Raw genomic sequence first — 17,137 nt, forward strand, 5'->3', positions numbered from 1 at the left:
GAATTCTTTAACAACCCAACACCTTTATTACTCAAAAAATGTTGCTTCATTTTTGTAATACAACTGTTTCAAATATTGTCCATGGAAAATATCTACTCAAAATGTGAAAGAGTAAGAGAAAACATAATTGATTAAACAAAATAGAAAAGATACCAGAAATGCTACAAAAAATCAAAACTGTATTATGATAGTAATAGTAAATGCAAGACAAAGAATGAAGGAGATAGCAATACAGGAAAGATGAGAAGGGTCAAAGCATATTGCCAGCTAAATACAGCAGTCTGAGCATGGATGTTTTGTCTCCATGACTGAAAACATCAGCGAAATTGACATTAAGAGTACAAGAGGTAAAAATTAAACAAGCAACAGAAGAGACAGCAGCAACGGAGGGAGTCAGCAAACCGGACAGTGGGTGAACAATGGAGAACGACACCCGCCCAGAGAACACAGAAACCCTGGTCCACAGAGGGGGAACCCAGTAAGAAATAAACTCCTGGTCACACAGAACCCCGGGGAGGCTCAGAACTAGAATAATTGGAAATTTCTGAAGGCAGAAGTGAGGACAGGGCTAAAAATAAGATGATTGGCTGAGAGATGTATTTAAACATCCTTACTAGGAGAAAAGACTCACAGTTCCTTTTTAGTAAAACTGAACCAGCTGTTCGCAGTGACACCAAAGCAGTGCTGAGGCACCATGAGGAAGACAAAGAAATGAAGCCCAAGCTATCATCCCGGCAGCCCTCTTCTTCCCTCAGCTCCCCAACCCTGGTGGCGGATACTGGCAGGCAAGCTCAAGGAAATCCTGTGAAGATGTCCTCTGTAACAAATGCCTGACCCGAGGAAAGCTTTATCATTACAGGCATGCATTATTTAATATTCACAGTCTGTTCTGTGAACTAGGCAGTTATCTGACTTAAACACTGTACAAACATGCCTACAGCCAGCATGAGCAACAGCACTGATTCTCCACCTTTAAGTTTTATAAATGTTTGTGTCTCTTTCCTTCTTGTTGCTATTACTAACACTGGTTCAGCTATATTCGGAAGCCAAGTTCTAAAGAATATTAAACACACCGAGAAAATACATCAAGAAGACAGATGATACACAAGATTGGATGATGCTGCCCGAGAGTCTAAGCATACATACATTGTCATACAGTAAAATGTTTACTTGTGAGCAGAAAGCAAACCAAACCCACTGCCATCTTGTTAATTGCAACTATTAGCAGGCCTATAATGCAGAATAAAGCTGCTCCCTAGGGTTTCCTGGGCTATAAATCTTTCCCCTCCTGCACGGCTGGGGAGTCTGAGTCTCTGGCTTCACAATGCCTAGCCCCCAGCAAAAGAAGGAAAAGTTCACATTAAAATAACAAATGAAAGTATAATTTAGAACAGACACTAGTCAGTCACAGATGCATTAGTATGATGACCAAGGCGGACATAGGATATGGTTTATTCATGTAAAGTAAGGAGTTCTGGTGGCACAGTGAGTTGAGCTTTGGGCGGCTAACTTTCAAGCTGGTGGTTCAAATCCGTCCTCCACTCCGCAGAAGGAAGATGCTGCACTCACGATGTGCAGCTTCGAGGACCGAAAAGTCTTTCCCACAGGGGCACCACGAGTCAGAATCAGTGCAACGGCCAACTGCTTTGTATACAATGTAAATGAAATACACGCTTCACAAGTGGTAAGTTGTTACATTCACTACATCCAGTTACATACACCATGTCTCCTTCTCCGAGTAGTATTTCTGAACACTATTAGAACCTTACAGGCCCACGGAAGTATCTGCAGTCAACAGTCCCTGAACGAATGTTATGTGGAATATGACTGTCTTGAAATGTGATAAAATGAATTTTTACTACTCAGTCAACATATGGAAACACACCCCAATCAAAGAGTCTCATCCATATGAGCTTCACATTTACTACCTTATTCTTCAATATGAGTGGACAACCAAGAATCACCAGACATCCAAGGAAGGGTCAAACAACACACAAAAACCAGTAAAAATAAACCAGAAAAGAAGGGAGATGGGGCACAGAGGAAGAAAAAAAATGAAGAGAATAAAATAAAACTTTTACAAAACCTAATTATCCTACGACACACAAAGTTTTGACCTCTGTGGAGCAAAACCAGCGAGCTATTGAAAGATTTCCTACAGACAAGAGAGCTTTGAAAAAGAGACTACAGCAGCTGAAATTTTAATCTGCGATAAGCAAAACAAGAAATTTCCTACAATGTGGAACAAGATGGCCAAGAAATGAGAAATGGAAAAAGTCAGAAAACAAGATATTGATCCAACTTGGTGCCCATTTCCATTTTCCAGGAAGAACTTTAGGGGTAGAGGGGGCAGGGTAGGGCACAGAAGAGGAGGAATACCTGAAAGTAAAATGAATAACGTTATGAAACTTAATAAAATCAAAATTAACTTAGTTAATGAGCTTGATGAAAATAAAACACATGTACTTTAAAGAACATATGAATGAACGTGAAGATCTCTGGATTGGGGGTGAGAAACTGGCTTTCAGAAGCTAGATATGTTCTTTGAGAAAGTATTTTGTATACCATACTACCCTGAGAGGAGGGGCAGGGGGGGGCATGGGGGAGAAGGCATGGGCAGAGGACTCTATTCAGTTTATTTTATCTGTAACTTAGGTACTATTCAAAATGTCTTCTTAGGTTACCTCCAGTCCTATGTCCTTTAGTCTAATTCCTACCTCCTTCATGGAGCCTGTTCTTACTACTCCAGGTACATCAGATTTCTGAAACCAAAAAATGAATGCAATTTAAAGGTGGCTAGGTTGACTAGTAAAGCCTAGGTGGTTAATGATTAATAATATACTTTGTTAGGACTAAATATATACTTCAAGACTGGAGACCTCAGGATTCTGAATTCCGGGGCCTCACTCAACTCTGTCATTAATAAAGATTTGACCTTGAGTATATGTGTAAAGTGCTAGCTTCAGTTTCCACATCTGTATTGGTAGGCTAAAGGAAATATACTTTTAAGTCCTTTCTGTTGCTGGCCTATGATTCTAAACAAGTAAATGATTGAGGGAATTTGGTTATGATATAAACTGTTAAGAGAATTGATTTCTAACGTTTTGATGCTTGCAAAGGGATGAGGGGCATTATAAAATAGATATAGGATTAAATCAGAACTGCTTACCCTTCCATTTTTACAGATATAATCAAATAGCTCTCCTCCTGAGACATATTCCATCACCATGAAAATATCAGATGGTGTACTGATGACCTGGTACCTGGTGAGAGAAAACATTATCTACTAACATTAAGACATGTACATTCATTCAGTAAATGTTTACTAAGTGCCTGTAGTGTGCCCAGCCCTGTGCTAGGACCTGGGAAATAAACAGCAAGGGACACGACAAATTCTCTCTCTTTATGGAGCTCATCTTCCAGGAGCCAGGAATCAGGCACGACATAAGCAAGCACTATGTAGGTAGTGAATGTGCTATGAAGAGAAATACAGAAAACTAAGGGGAGTGGTCTATACAGGCTGCTAATGAAGGCCACTCTCATCAAGGAGCGTTAGAGAAGCGCCTGAAGGAAGCACAGGTGCAAACTATGCCGTTAATCAGGAGGCTGGTGAACCTGGCAGAGGGGACAGCAAGGTCGAGAGGAAGCCTGCCTGGTATGTTTCGGGAATGGTTTAAAAACAAACAAACAAACAAAAAGGCTGGAGCACAGGGCGCGAGATGAAAAGCGGATGTGGAGGCAAACAGGACACCGGACAGAGTACAGGAGAGAGGCCCTGGGGAAGCTTGGCTTTGACCCTAAGCAAGATGATAAGCTACTGACGGTTTCAAGCAGAGTAGTCACGTGAGCAGGCACAGTAAAAGATGAACCAGGTGGTGGTGGGAAGAAGTAACTGGGCCGGCAAAGGTGGAAGCAAAGAAAGACTGCAATAGCCCACGAGAAAGGAAGGTGGCTCAGATTAGGGTGATGGTGATGAAGAAACTGAGCGAGCCAAGACTTTTATTTTGGGATAAGGTAGACTGGGTGGAGGAGTAATAGAAAGCAGGAAATTATAGACGGTTCCTAAGTTTTCTCCCTGAGCAAGCTGGATTCTACAGAGATGGTGAAAATGGTCCGAAGCCAACTTAGGAGAGTGACACAGAGTTCAGAGTGGGTCATGCTGAGTGTGAAGTGCCTCGTGGACACCCACATGGAGATGTCAAGGAGTCGGTAGGAATGGAGTCAGGAAGATGAGGAAGAAGCTTCCCTTCAGGAGATGTACACTGAGAGGTTATCAACAGATGGATGGAGGATATTCAAAACCATGCTAAACCGACAAATTAGAAAAGGTGAGGCGAAACAAACTTTGAGTCAAACCGTTAAGTACAAAACCCTCCCTACACAGCCTATTGATTAACAGTCTGCATCATGAAGCAGAAGCTAAGCAATTCAATAAATTTTCTGTAGAACTATAATAATTGACTGTAAACCAGCAATTGCATTACTACTCTTTTTCAATCCTGGGTTCCTGGTTTTATTACTGGTCTTGTTAGATATAAGCAGCATGAGGTAAAGCTCTCACTATTGCATTGTTTCGAGTATGGCTAACTGATACTGGGTGGGAATATGGAGGTGGAGAGCTTTTACTAGCAAATCATTGTTGATAGTGCAGCAACAGGAGTAATGAATCTTATGAAAAGAAACATCGGTCAGCAAGATGAGAGAATGAGAAGGTTAATGGTGTAAAAGCACAAAGCAAACATGAACATCTGCCTCAGTGACCATGAACAGGGTTAAATAAATACACGAAGAAGAAACTTTTCAAAACCTCTCAGGAAACAGAACAAAGAAATGTCAGCCATCTTTCCCACTTGTAAGATTCAGTAGTTAGCAAAAGTGATGAAAAGATAACTTTCCCATAGTTAAGATAGTCAGTGCTTACAGTTTAATTATGTGAGGATGCCTGAAAAGCTTGAGGTTCTGAATTTCTCTGCGGATTTTTCCTACCACATCAAGGCTTCGAATCTTCTGTCGGTTGAGTATCTTCACAGCAACTTTATGCCCAGTCAATTCATGTTTGCCAACTGTAGGAGAAATAATATATAATTTAGTAACAAGTTTAATTAACAAAATATTTTAGTCCAAGAGCTATCCTAGAGTTCCCTGAAAATACTTCAGATCCTTAAATTCTTCAGCCTGATATTCCTGCTGGATGTTTAAATGTTTGAATAATTAAATAGGAGAAAACATACATCAGAAACTAGTACCATGAGAGGGTGGAGGGAAGGGGGGGTAGAAAGGGGGGACAGATTACAAGGATCTACATATAACGTCCTCCCTGGGGGACTGACAGTGGAGAAGTGGGTGAAGGGAGAAGTAGGACACTGTAAGATATGACAAAATGATAACAATTTATAAATTATCAAAGGTTCATGGGGGGGAAGAGAGGAGGGAAAAATGAGGAGCTGAAACCAAGGGCTCAAGTAGAAAGCAAATGTTTTGAGAATGAGGAGGAAAACAAATGTACAAAGGTGCTTGACACAATGGATGGATGTGTGGATTGTGATAAGAGTTGTGTGAGCCCCCAATAAAATGATTTTAAAAAAAGAAAAGAAACTAGTAACATTGGTTTCTTATAGAAAGTCAAACTGTCCTGTTAAGGGATTTTCACTTAACATACATACAAAATTCCCATGGGGTGGGTGCGTGGGTATGAGATTGTGTGGGAGTAGAGTTCTATGGATCTGAACACATGTATATTTGTGTAACCAATACTATAATCAAGATACAGCACAGTACTATTTTATAATACCAAAAAAAACCCTTGTGTTAACCTATACATAACCCCTTGTATTAATTGACTCATGATAATGTCATTTTTATTTTTTTAATGAACTTTCAATGTTGAATCCTATACCCTCCATCATCTGTCACCTTGTCACGTTGTAGTGGCTTGTGTGCTGCTGAAAATGATGTCGCTGGTTTTCAAACACCAGCAAGTGAGTCTCGCCCAAAGTGAACAGGTTTGCACACAGCTTCCAGGAAAAGGGCAGACTTAGAAGAAGGAACAGACTGTCTATCTCGGAGGAAATCGCCACTGAAAACCTCAAGGGTAGCACTGAAACACTGTCACTTCCTGAAAACCTACTGAACAGACCATGTCGAACATGGTCAGAGATTGTGCCGAAAGATGAGTCCCTCCAGTTAGAAGGCACTCAACATCTGAAAAAGAGCCGAGCCAACCCCAACGACGCGGACTGAGGGCCCTTCATTTGCTGTCGAGGCAAAAACGCAACATGAGAACAGCTGCACAGAGCAATTATTAACGGGAACTCTACAAAGTATAAATCTAGGGAAATTGGAAGTTGTCAATGAGATGGAATGGATAAAGAACGATAGTCCAGGGCAGCGGTTCTCAACCAGGGGGTCACAACCCCCTTGGGCATCAAAGGACCCTTTCAGAGAGGTCGCCCGATTCATAACAGTAGCAAAACTACAGTTATGAAGTAGCAATGAAAATAATTTTATGGTTGAAGGGGTCACCACAACATGAGGAGCTGTATTAAAGGGTCGCGGCGTTCGGAAGGTTGAGGACCACTGGTCTAGGGGCTGGTGAGCTGAATCAGAAAATCATAATGTTTTCTATGCCAGGAATGGGACAATCAGGAGAAATGGTGCTGTATTCATCATCAAAAGTAACATTTCAAGGTCTGTCTTGAAGTACAAAGCTGTCTGTGATATACAAAGAAATCCAAGCAATACAACTACTATTCAAATTTATACACTAACCACTAAAACACTGTAGAAATTGAGGGGTTCAGTCCAAAATTGATCAAACAAGCCATCAAGATGCACTGATGATTATCAGCAAGTGTAATGCAAAAATTGGAAACAAAGGAGGAGGAAAGATAAATGGAAAACGATGTCCTAGATGACAGATGATGACCAGATGGATGGACACAGTGGCTGCAGCAAGGGGCTCAAACATTGTGAGGATGGCCCAGGGCCGGGCAGTGTTTCCTTCTGTTGGGCAGTGTTACTACAAGTCGGAGCCAACTCCAGGCACCTAAATACAATAATACCCAGGTACCCAATCAGTGGTTACTGTAGAATTGATATATTTTCATAAAGGCCAGATCTCAAAAATATTAGTTTCTATATAACCTTTTCCAATAACCTACTGGGGAATTACAGTTAAATTTCAATTCTATTCCATTGAAATTAAGAAAAAACAACAAGATGACATAGATCTGGAAAGAGGGAAATCCAACATAGGAAATCTAATTGTCAGACTGGTGATAAAGCTAAGTCCTACAGAACAGATGTGTAGATGGCTGTCCTCACTGTCAGAGTGGATTCTGATTCAAAGTAATCAAGACTGTACACCTTTACGGAAACAGATAGCCTCATCTTTCTTCCACGGAGCAGCTTGTGAATTTGAACTACTGACCTTACAAAAAGTAGCCTAACACACCTAGCCCACTATATAACCAGGATTCTTTGTACAAGGTTGAGAAGACATTAAATCCAAATTAAAAATGTGGCAAAAGATCCAAGAGAGCTATTTTCAGGAGAAAAGAAATAGGTAAATTAGTTAACAGACTTAACAAATGAAGAATTCTATATTGAATACTATTTTACAAAGGTACTGGAACACGTGGAAAATGTACCCTTGTGTTCTGAGAAAGCTAAATAAATTTTAAATGAGACAATTTGTAAACTCTAAGAAAAATATAAGTTATATAAGCAACAAAATATAGTCACAAGATTGGCTTTGCATATGTGGCTATTGTTCAAAATGACGTACATATTAGAAGATTGTGGTATAAAAGGAAAGATATAAGAACAAAACTCCTTAGCTACAGGAAGTAGAAAAAACAAATGAATCAACAGGAATCAAGAAATAATCTTTAGGCAGGTATCAGTTAAAAATAGAGGTTAGTCTCTAATTCTTTAATATTTCCTCCCCCTACTATTATGGTCTTAATTTTACCTCATTAATCTTGTGACGTCTATGTATATAACCGTATAATTAGATCATTCAATGCATGAAATCCAAGATAGGACCCCTCAGAAATAGTCAAAGGGGTATGATTTCCAAAAGGTACGGTAAGAGAAGAGTAAAGGGGGGATGGGGCAGATAGCAATGATGACTGCGTAACCCCACTCCCGGGGAACACAGAACAGAACTCTAGGTGAAAGGATACATTGGTGTAAGATGCAGCATAGTATGTCCCCACCCCCAGCCAGTCCTGGGGCTTTGGGGCTCGGCTCAAGGGGAGTTCCTCTGGGACATGGAGGTACAGTAAATGGAGTGACCCTTTGCCTGGGCATGCCTACACAGTAGGGTACCCTGGTCCCTCTAGGGTTTCCCTTATGAGCTCCAATAAATTTATTTTCTCCCCTTTTGCTTAAAAACAGAAGAGATACAGCATAATAATAATAATAATAATAATAATAATAATAATATAATGGTTTCTGGGGGGCAGGGTAGGGGATGGAGGTGTGGATAAGGGGGAGTTTATATCGAAAAAAATGTTTTGGAAATGATGATGGCAGCAACTGTACAATTATGCTTGATTTAATTGAATGATGGATTGTTATAAAATCCGTAAGAGCTCCCAATAAAATTATTTTTTTAAAATAGACTTATTGGGAGAGGAGACAGAGGTCCAATAGAAATGGCTAAGAATTAAAAGCAGGGGTAGGGTATTTTGTGTTATAAATACGCTTTTTAATATTAGGCGTTTTTTTTAAGTCCGTGAATAACTTTTTCTGTTTTTAATGTTTAAGGCAATAACTTAAGGTTGTAATTTTTCAAGAGGAAAAGAGTTCTTTTCTAAATAGAACCATTATCAGAAAGCTTTTCCTGCCAACTTTGGTAATTACCAGCTGAAAATCAAGGGTTACGATAACAAGAAATCCCTTTTCAGTAGTCATCATATTGCATCTGTCTCTTCGAAAATAGAACATCGCTATTTTACATTTGTGTTGAAGCATTATTTTAAGCAACAACAGAAAATTATTCTCATCATTCCAGTCTGACTAGGCTCTTTCACTGGATCTGGGGTCTAGGATAAAGCTGAATGTGGTCATATTTCAAGTACCTCTCGCAACTGAGACTGGGGCAGATTTTTAAGTAGGGGAGCAACAAAATAAGCAATTTGTTATTTGTTTGGATGTTTTTTTCCTGAAAGGGGGGAGAAGGAGGCTAATTTTTTGCTCTTAACTTTTATTAATGATTTAACTATAAAAACAGAATTGTTTGGAGACTTCATATTTTAATATATCAGTAGTACCAAAATGGATCCATAGATTCAACAGAATCTCAACCAAAAAGCATTCTTTGCTTAAATGTAAAGACCAGTTCCCTCAACGTTATGTGGAATGGCCAAAAGCCACTCCTGTGCCTAAAACATATTTTAAAGCTACAGTAACCAAAACAGCCTGGGACCAGTATAACAATAGACACACAGACAAATGGAATCGACAGTTCAGAAAGAAAGATACAGATCTAGTTTAGTGATTTTTAACAAGCCCGTTCAATAAGAAAAGGTGAATTTTTGGCCATTAATTTTGTTGAAAATATTGGATTTGTACATATAAAACAATGCAATAGGATCCATGCCTAGTAACATGTTGTTGTTAGCTGCCATCGAGTCGGCTCCAACCCAGAGCGACCCTGTGCACAACAGAATGAAACACTGCCCGCTCCTACACCATCCTAGCAAATGCTCCTGTGCCCATTGATGCGGCCATAGTATCAATCCATCTGGTTGAGGGCCTTCCTCTTTTCCCCACACCTCCACTTTACCAAACAAGATGTCCTTTCCCAGGGACTGGTCTCTCCTGACAACCAAAGTTATGTCTAAAGTATGTAAGATGAAGTCTTGCCATCCTTGTTTCTCAGCCCTCTGGCCTTACTTACTTATTCCAATTACTGTTTGTCCCTTCAGCAGTCCACAGTACTTTCTTCTCCAGCACCAAAATTCAAATGCATCTATTCTTCTAGAGGCTTCCTTATTCAATATCCAACTGTCACATACAAATGACCCATGGCTTGGGGCCAACGCATCTTAATTTTAACGTTAAGGCTGTGAAAACCCTATGCATATGCACATAGCAAACACAAGAACAAATTCAAAGCAGGTTAAGGGCCTAGAAATGCACACTAAAACCACAAAGATCTTAGAAGAAAATGCAGAGGAAATGCTCTCAGGCTTGGCGTTTTAAAAGTGGGTTACCTAATTTCAAAATACCAAACAGCAAGAGGTGAAATCAATAAATGGAACTAACAACCCTCCAAATTTACTGCCATCCAACTCACAGCAACCCCACTGGTCAGAAGAGAACTTGCCTCTATGAGTTCCCAAGAGTGTACTTCTTTATAGGAGTAGAAAGTCTCATCTTTCTCCCACAGATCGACTGGTAGTTTTGAACTGTTGACCATGTGGTTAACAACCCAATGCAAAACCCTTTGTATCAGCATGTTTGTTCATCAAAATATTTTACCATCAGAAGAAAAGCTACCAACTGAGAGAATACCTTCAAATACCTGATATCCAAAAAGAAACTAATAGCTGAAATACATTTTAAAAACAGAAAGACAAATAACCCAATCGCAACGTGCAAGGACTTGACTAGACATTTCACCAGAAAGTACATTCAAATGGTCACAAGTGAAAAGATGTTCAAGGTAACCTAGTAACCATCAGAGAGAAGCCAATCTCACCCACAATGAGATGCAATTTCATTACCGCTAGGATGGCTAAGATTAAGACACGGAAAAGAACAACAGTGACAATGATGTGGAGACCTGGAACCCTCAGTGATGGCTGAAGAAAGCACAAGCTGTCACCTTGTTGTCCAACCCTGTGGCAGTTCCGCAAAAGACTAAAACTACGGGGATGCTCCAGTAATTTGGTGGAAAATTGCATTATCTTTTTATCGTTTTTCCACAATGTTTGAAAAATGATCTCAGACCAACCCTAGAACTAAAATTTAAAGCCACATGTAAGAAAATTCAATTAAACAACTGTGCATTCACTCCTAACTCATAGGGACATTATAGGATGAATTAGAAATGCATGCAGTTTCAGAGACATTAGATCTTTAAATGAGTGAACAGCCTCCTCTCTCTCCCACAAAGCAACTGGTAGGAACCATTAACCTGTGGTTAGCAGGCCACAGTGCAATCTACTGAATTCTTAAAGATTCTAGAACTACCATGTTAATGTTACTGTTAGGTGCTGTCGAGTTGGTTCCGACTCCTAGCACCTTCCGTACAACAGAATGAAACCCGGCCCCGTCCTGTGCCGTCTTCACAGTTTTCCTTACATCTTGGTCAGCTGTTGCAGACACTGGGGCAGTCCACCTTGTTGAGGACTTTACTCTTTTTTTGCTGCTCCACTCTACCAGGCATGATGTGTTTCCCCAGGGACTGGTGTTCCGCTGACATGATGTCCAATGTATGTGAGATAGTCTCAACCATCCTTGACTCTAATAAGAATTTTGGCTGTACTTCAAAGACAGACTTTGTTTGTTTGTTGTTTCTTTTGGTAGGCCGCTCCTGTCAGCAATACAAATACAAGGTTCTTCTTCAGGCTTCCTTATTCAATCAATGCCCACGTTCACATGCATATGAGGCAACTGAAAGTGCCCTAGTTTGGATCAGGCTCACCTGAGTCCTCCTCAAAGGAACAGTCCTGATTTTCAACACTTTAAGGAGATTTGTGCAGTAGATTTTACCCAATGCAATGTATTGTTTGAGTCAGTTGCTTTCATGAGCATTACTTGTGGATCCATGCAAGGCAAAACCCTTGCCAACATCAGGCTTTTATTCCCACATATGGTTATTATTAATCTGGTTTTGAGGGTTTTTTGGTCTTAGTATTGTTGTTTTTGAGCTGTCATCCATACTGAAGGCTGCACTCCTGCATCTCCAACAGCAAGGGCTTCAAGTCCTCCTCTCTCTTAGCTAGGTTGTGACACCTGCATATCTCAGGCATTTCTCCAATCCTAATGTCTCATTCTTCTTTCTATAACAACTTCACACCTGTCCTGGTTTTACACCATGCAGTATTCCCTTGTTCTGTTTAAACAATTGCCTCTCGATCCATGCACAGATTCCACACAAGCACAATGAAGTGCTCTGGAGTTCTCATTCTTCTCATGGCTACCCATTGTTTTTTAATGAAACACGGAAACAAATGCCTTTGCATAGTAAAAAAAAAACTACAAATATACATCATTCTGGTATTTTCTACGTTCTGTCAAGATCCATCTGACAACAATATCCTTTGTTGCACATCCTTTCTGAATCCAGGTGAACCTTTGGCAGCTCCTTCCTTTGTCCATGTACTCTGCAACCACTGTGGATGATCTTCAGCAACATCTTACTTGCATGTGATCTCAATGACATTGTTCTATAGTTTGTACATTCTGCTGGGTCACCTTTCTTTGGAATGGCTCCAAATACGGATCTCTTCCAGCCAGGTGGCCAAGTAGCCAATTTCCAAATTGCCTGGGATAGACAAGTGAGTGTTTGCAGTGTTTCAGCTTGTCGAAACATTCCAGTTGGTATTCCATCAGTTGCTGGAGCCTTGTTTTTGACAAATGCTTTCAGTGCATTTTGGACTTCTTCCTTCAGTCCTCATATGCTACTTCCACCTTCTGAAATGATGGGACTGGTTCTTTTTGGTTGGGTGACTGTATTCTTTCCATCTAGTTTTAATGTTTCAGGTATCAGTCAGTATTTTGCCCAGATTCGTTCAATATTGTGACTCGAGACTTGAATTTTTTTCTTCAGTTCTTTCAGTTTAAGATCTGTTGGACATGTTTTTCTTTAGGGTTTTCTAACACCAGGTTTCTTCACATTTCATACTTGACTTTGTCTTCTTGAGCTGCCCTTTGAAATGTTGTTCAGCTCTTTGTATTCATTTCTTGAATGTGCCTTAGCAAATGGTCTCTGAGACTCAGCTGGAGTCTCTTTCTCACATCCATTTTGATCTGTTTTCATTCTTTTGCTATCTTCACGAGTGTTGTTCTTGATGTCCTGCCACAACTCATCAAGTCATCTGTCACTAGTGTGCAACGCAGCAAGGCTCTTCTTGAGATGTTCTCGAAATTCAGGTGGGGAACACCCAGAGTCATGTTTTGGCTCTCATGATTTAAATTTCTTCAGCTTCAACTTGAACTTATATAACAGCAATTGATTGTCTGAACTTATATAAGAGCAATTGATCCTCTGGCCTCATTTGAGCTGGGGATATTGAACTTGTTCCTCAACTCTTCCAACAGATGTAATTAACTTGATCTCTGTGTATTTCCATCTGAAGAAGTCCATGTGCTTCGTCGCTATTTGTTATTGAAAATGATATTTGCTACAAATAAGTTGTTGGTCTTGCAAAATTCTATCACGTGATCTCTAGCTTCACCTATATCACCAAGACCATATTTTCCAACTTAGCTTTGAACATTTGCATTCCAATTTCATGCCCGGGGCTCCTCTTCTGGCACTGCCTCTCCGACTGTTCTGCTTCTACTTCTTCAGGCCTCCAGTGTCTGAAAATATTACGATGCCATCCAGAAGGTTTTCAGGAGCTGATTCTTCAGGCGTGGAGAGCCTGTTCCTTCTTTGTTGTCTATTATTGGTCTGGAAGCTCTGCTGAAACTGTTCACTTTGGGTGACCCTGCTGGTGTTTGAAACACCAGTGACATAGCTTCCAGCATCACAGCAACACACAAGCCACCACAGTATTACAAATGGACAGACAAGCGGTGATTCTGTGGAATAAGCACACACATAGCTCTCTTCCAGTAAGTCGGCCAGGGAGCTGTTGTGTTAGGCCAGGTTGACTACAGAAACAAATCCACAGACACTCATATATTTATAAGTGAGACCTTTATATCAATGTGTAATTTTGTATTACAAAAACACGCCAGCCCTGTCCAGATTAAGTCCATAAATCCGTTATTAGCCCATATATCTAATACTAGTCCAAAGATTGCTCTTCAGACTTACAAAGCACATGGAAAGATGCAAAATGCAGGAAGATCACAGCCAGTGGGTGAAAAGTCTTGTGGATCCAGTGGCAGTGGAAGCATTTCCTGGGCTCTGGCTGCCATCAGCATGGTTCATCCACAGGAAAGTGAAGCAGTGAGAGAGGCTCTCCCAGGGCTCAGCGAGTCTAGGTGTGGCTTGTCAACAGGAAGACAAAGGCAGAGAGAGGAAGTTCCCAGACTCCTCAGAAGGCCACACCCACAAAGAGGCACCATCAGGCTGTGACCTGATTGACAGGCTCAACTCCACCCCTTCACTGTTATTACCCTCAAGTTGACACAAGATTTCGTAATGAGCACAGCTGTCGTTCAAAGTTCTTGGTAGAGACAAGTGAGCATCTCCAGGGCTGCCTCGGTTTGTTGAAACGCTTCCACTGGTACCCCGTTAATTCTTTTAGCCTTGGTTTTCAGACTTGCTCCTTCACTTCCACCGCTTTCCAATCACATGCTACCTCTCGAGATGGTGGGTATGGACGGCTGCTTCTTGGTACAATGACGGTGTATTTCTTATACCTTTTTTTCAACTTCCTTAGTGTTAAACATTTTGATCCTAGAATCCTTCAGTGTTGAAATTTGAGGCTTTGATCTTTTTTTCTTCAGTTTTTCCCGAGGAGAACCGAGAATGCACTGAAATGCTCTAGTTTCGGAGTGCTGAGCTCTTGGGCTCCAGACCAAGCAGCTACCTGCGCCCTAGTCCAGCACTGAGTAGCGATTTCCCCAGACTGACATCCGAAAGGGGTCATAATCCCAGACTCGAAGAGAACCTCTGAAAGCTAGTCACAGGACCCAACACCAGAGCGCTCCTCACTGTCAGCTACCTTGCGCTCATAGCCTGGCGTCGGGTCGTGCAGGTAGCCATAGTTTTGGAGCAACTGAAAATACATCAGAGAATTTACCTGAGCCAGTTCAAGGTATGGCAGAACATAAACCAGTACGATAGCCTGGAGGGAAAATCCAGTTCCATTTGGCAAAGAAGAAACCAACCTCTTTGATAAGCTAGATCTCCTCTGGAGGTCAGCATGACAGCCCTGATATCAGGGCACCCCATAAGCAATATGAAAAAGAGAAAAAATGTTCTCGGTAAAAATTGCAAACCCCAGGCTCACTGTTTAACTCCAAGGCAAACTGGTAGAATGAGTCCTTTACTATGCATTAGCATAATAAGGGAGCCCAAGCTAAGGAATGCCAGCAGTTAGCTACAGAGCCCTGTGGCCTTCAACATAACAAAGACCCTCAGGAGCAAGCTCAGTTTCAGTCCCCCACCCCCACCCCTAGCCTGCTGCAGTGCTGCATACAGCACAAGGCAGGTAGACCAAGATCACACCACTGCTGTGATCTTGCCTTGGAGGGTAATTCCCCCAAGCATCTGTCGGAACCTACACCAAGCGGGCACCCCACCCCGCAACCTTGAGGCTGGCAAGGTTGGAACTCCTCTAGGTCCACTGTCAGACAATCAGACCTCGGCTATCTCCTTACTTACTACTCCTTTTCTTCTTACTTTATTCTCTTTCCCTTCTATCTTTCCCACCACAGTCGGCCTCAATGGGCCAAGTTTTGTTTTCTTTTGCCTCTTCTCTCCCTCTTTCCTTTCATTGCCAATGCTGGCTTCTGGGCCACCACCCTCCACCTAGGGCAATTCCACCCAAATACCAGGGGGAACTCCAGCCTGCCCTCTGTGGGAGCCTGCACACCACACAAGGCAGCTGTGACAGCTCTCTACAGTGCTCCATGCCTCCAATCTCCATCAAGCCACTACAGTGATCCTGCCAACTAGGGCAATTCTGCCCAGCACCAGTGGGACCCTGCACCAAAGGGTACACCAACCTGCCACCTTGGAGCAGGGTTTAAACCCCTCCGGTCTCAAGTTCAGGTGATCAGGAATCAGCTAGCTATCTCTTAATTTTTTTCTTCCCTCTTTACGACCACAGTCAGGCTTAGAGAGCACAGGGGTTTTTTCTCCCTTTCTTTTCTGTTTCCCTCCTCTTCCTCTTTCCTCCCATATACCACTGCTGGCTTCCAGCCCCCTCCCCTCTGTCTAGGGCAACTCTGCCCAGCCGGCAGGGGCAGCTCCAGCCTGCCCCTGTGGCAGTGCGACGTACCTCACGAGGCAGTGTTACACACGGCACGGCACCCAGCTATCTCTTTATTTTGCTTTGTTTTCTTCTTTTGCTTTTTCTTTTTCCTCTTCTTCTAGCTCTTCTCTCTTTCACACCAGTCTCAGCACATTCAGCTTTTCTTTTTCATTGTTTCCTGTGTTTTATTCTTTGTTTGACCTCAAGTCTACCTTACAAATCGGATTAGAGCAGAGCATGCACACTGCTACAGATGAGAGCCCACACACAAGGAATCCAGGATAGAGGAACCCCTCAGGGTCAACAATGAGAGTAGAGATCCCAGGAGGATGAGGTGAGGGTAGAGGGAGAAAGGAGGAATCGCTCACAAAGATCAACCTAGAACCCCCTCCCAAGGGGACGAATAATGGAAAAGTGGGTGAGGGGTGACGGAGGACAGTGTAAGATAGGGAAATAATCTGTAACTCATCAAGGGTTTGTGAAAGAGGGTGGGGGAGGGAGCAGGAAGAAATGGGGAACTGATATCAGGGGCTCAGGTGGGCAGAGAATGCTTTGAAAATGATGATGGCAGCATATGTGCAAATGTGCTTGACACACTGGATGAATGTATGGACTGTGATAGGAGATGCAAGAGCCCCCAGTAAAAGTAAGGGGAGGGGGTGTTGAATATGTTAGTCCCTTTTAGTTTTCTAACTCCAAAACTTTCCCCACATTTTTCATATTTCATTATAACACTTTACACTGTCTTCTTGAACAGGCCTTTTAAATTTTCATTTCAGCTTTTACGTCATCGTTTTTTCCAGCTGATTTAGTTAGCTACTTGACATTGCTCAATTAGAGAATTATACACCAATGTTCTCTGAAGCACTACTCACGTTCGTCAAAAGATAGGAACAGTCTAAATTCCCATCAACAGATGAATGGATAAAAGGTGAACACACATACACTGGTATATTACTCAGGAAATAGGAAAAAATGAAGTCTTAATATATGCCTATATATATATATATATATATACATATATA

General features: G+C 41.6%; 1 protein-coding gene across 2 annotated transcripts in view; it reads right to left on the minus strand.

The window, feature by feature from the left end:
- The window catches only part of PRKAA1 (protein kinase AMP-activated catalytic subunit alpha 1), a 48,664-nt gene that overhangs the window by 15,165 nt on the left and 16,362 nt on the right, over positions 1–17,137 (minus strand). Inside the window, exons 2-3 of one of the 2 annotated variants that reach the window (XM_075540971.1) lie at positions 4,922–5,063; positions 3,170–3,263 (exon numbers count right to left, since the gene is read on the minus strand). In XM_075540971.1, the coding sequence (XP_075397086.1) occupies positions 3,170–3,263; positions 4,922–5,063 (236 nt within the window). Of the gene's footprint in view, positions 1–3,169; positions 3,264–4,921; positions 5,064–17,137 lie in introns of those variants that run through there. The other variant, XM_075540972.1, reaches the window with a different exon arrangement.

This window comes from Tenrec ecaudatus, chromosome 2 (genome assembly GCF_050624435.1).
Source record: "Tenrec ecaudatus isolate mTenEca1 chromosome 2, mTenEca1.hap1, whole genome shotgun sequence".
Classification (NCBI taxonomy): Eukaryota; Metazoa; Chordata; class Mammalia; order Afrosoricida; family Tenrecidae; genus Tenrec; species Tenrec ecaudatus.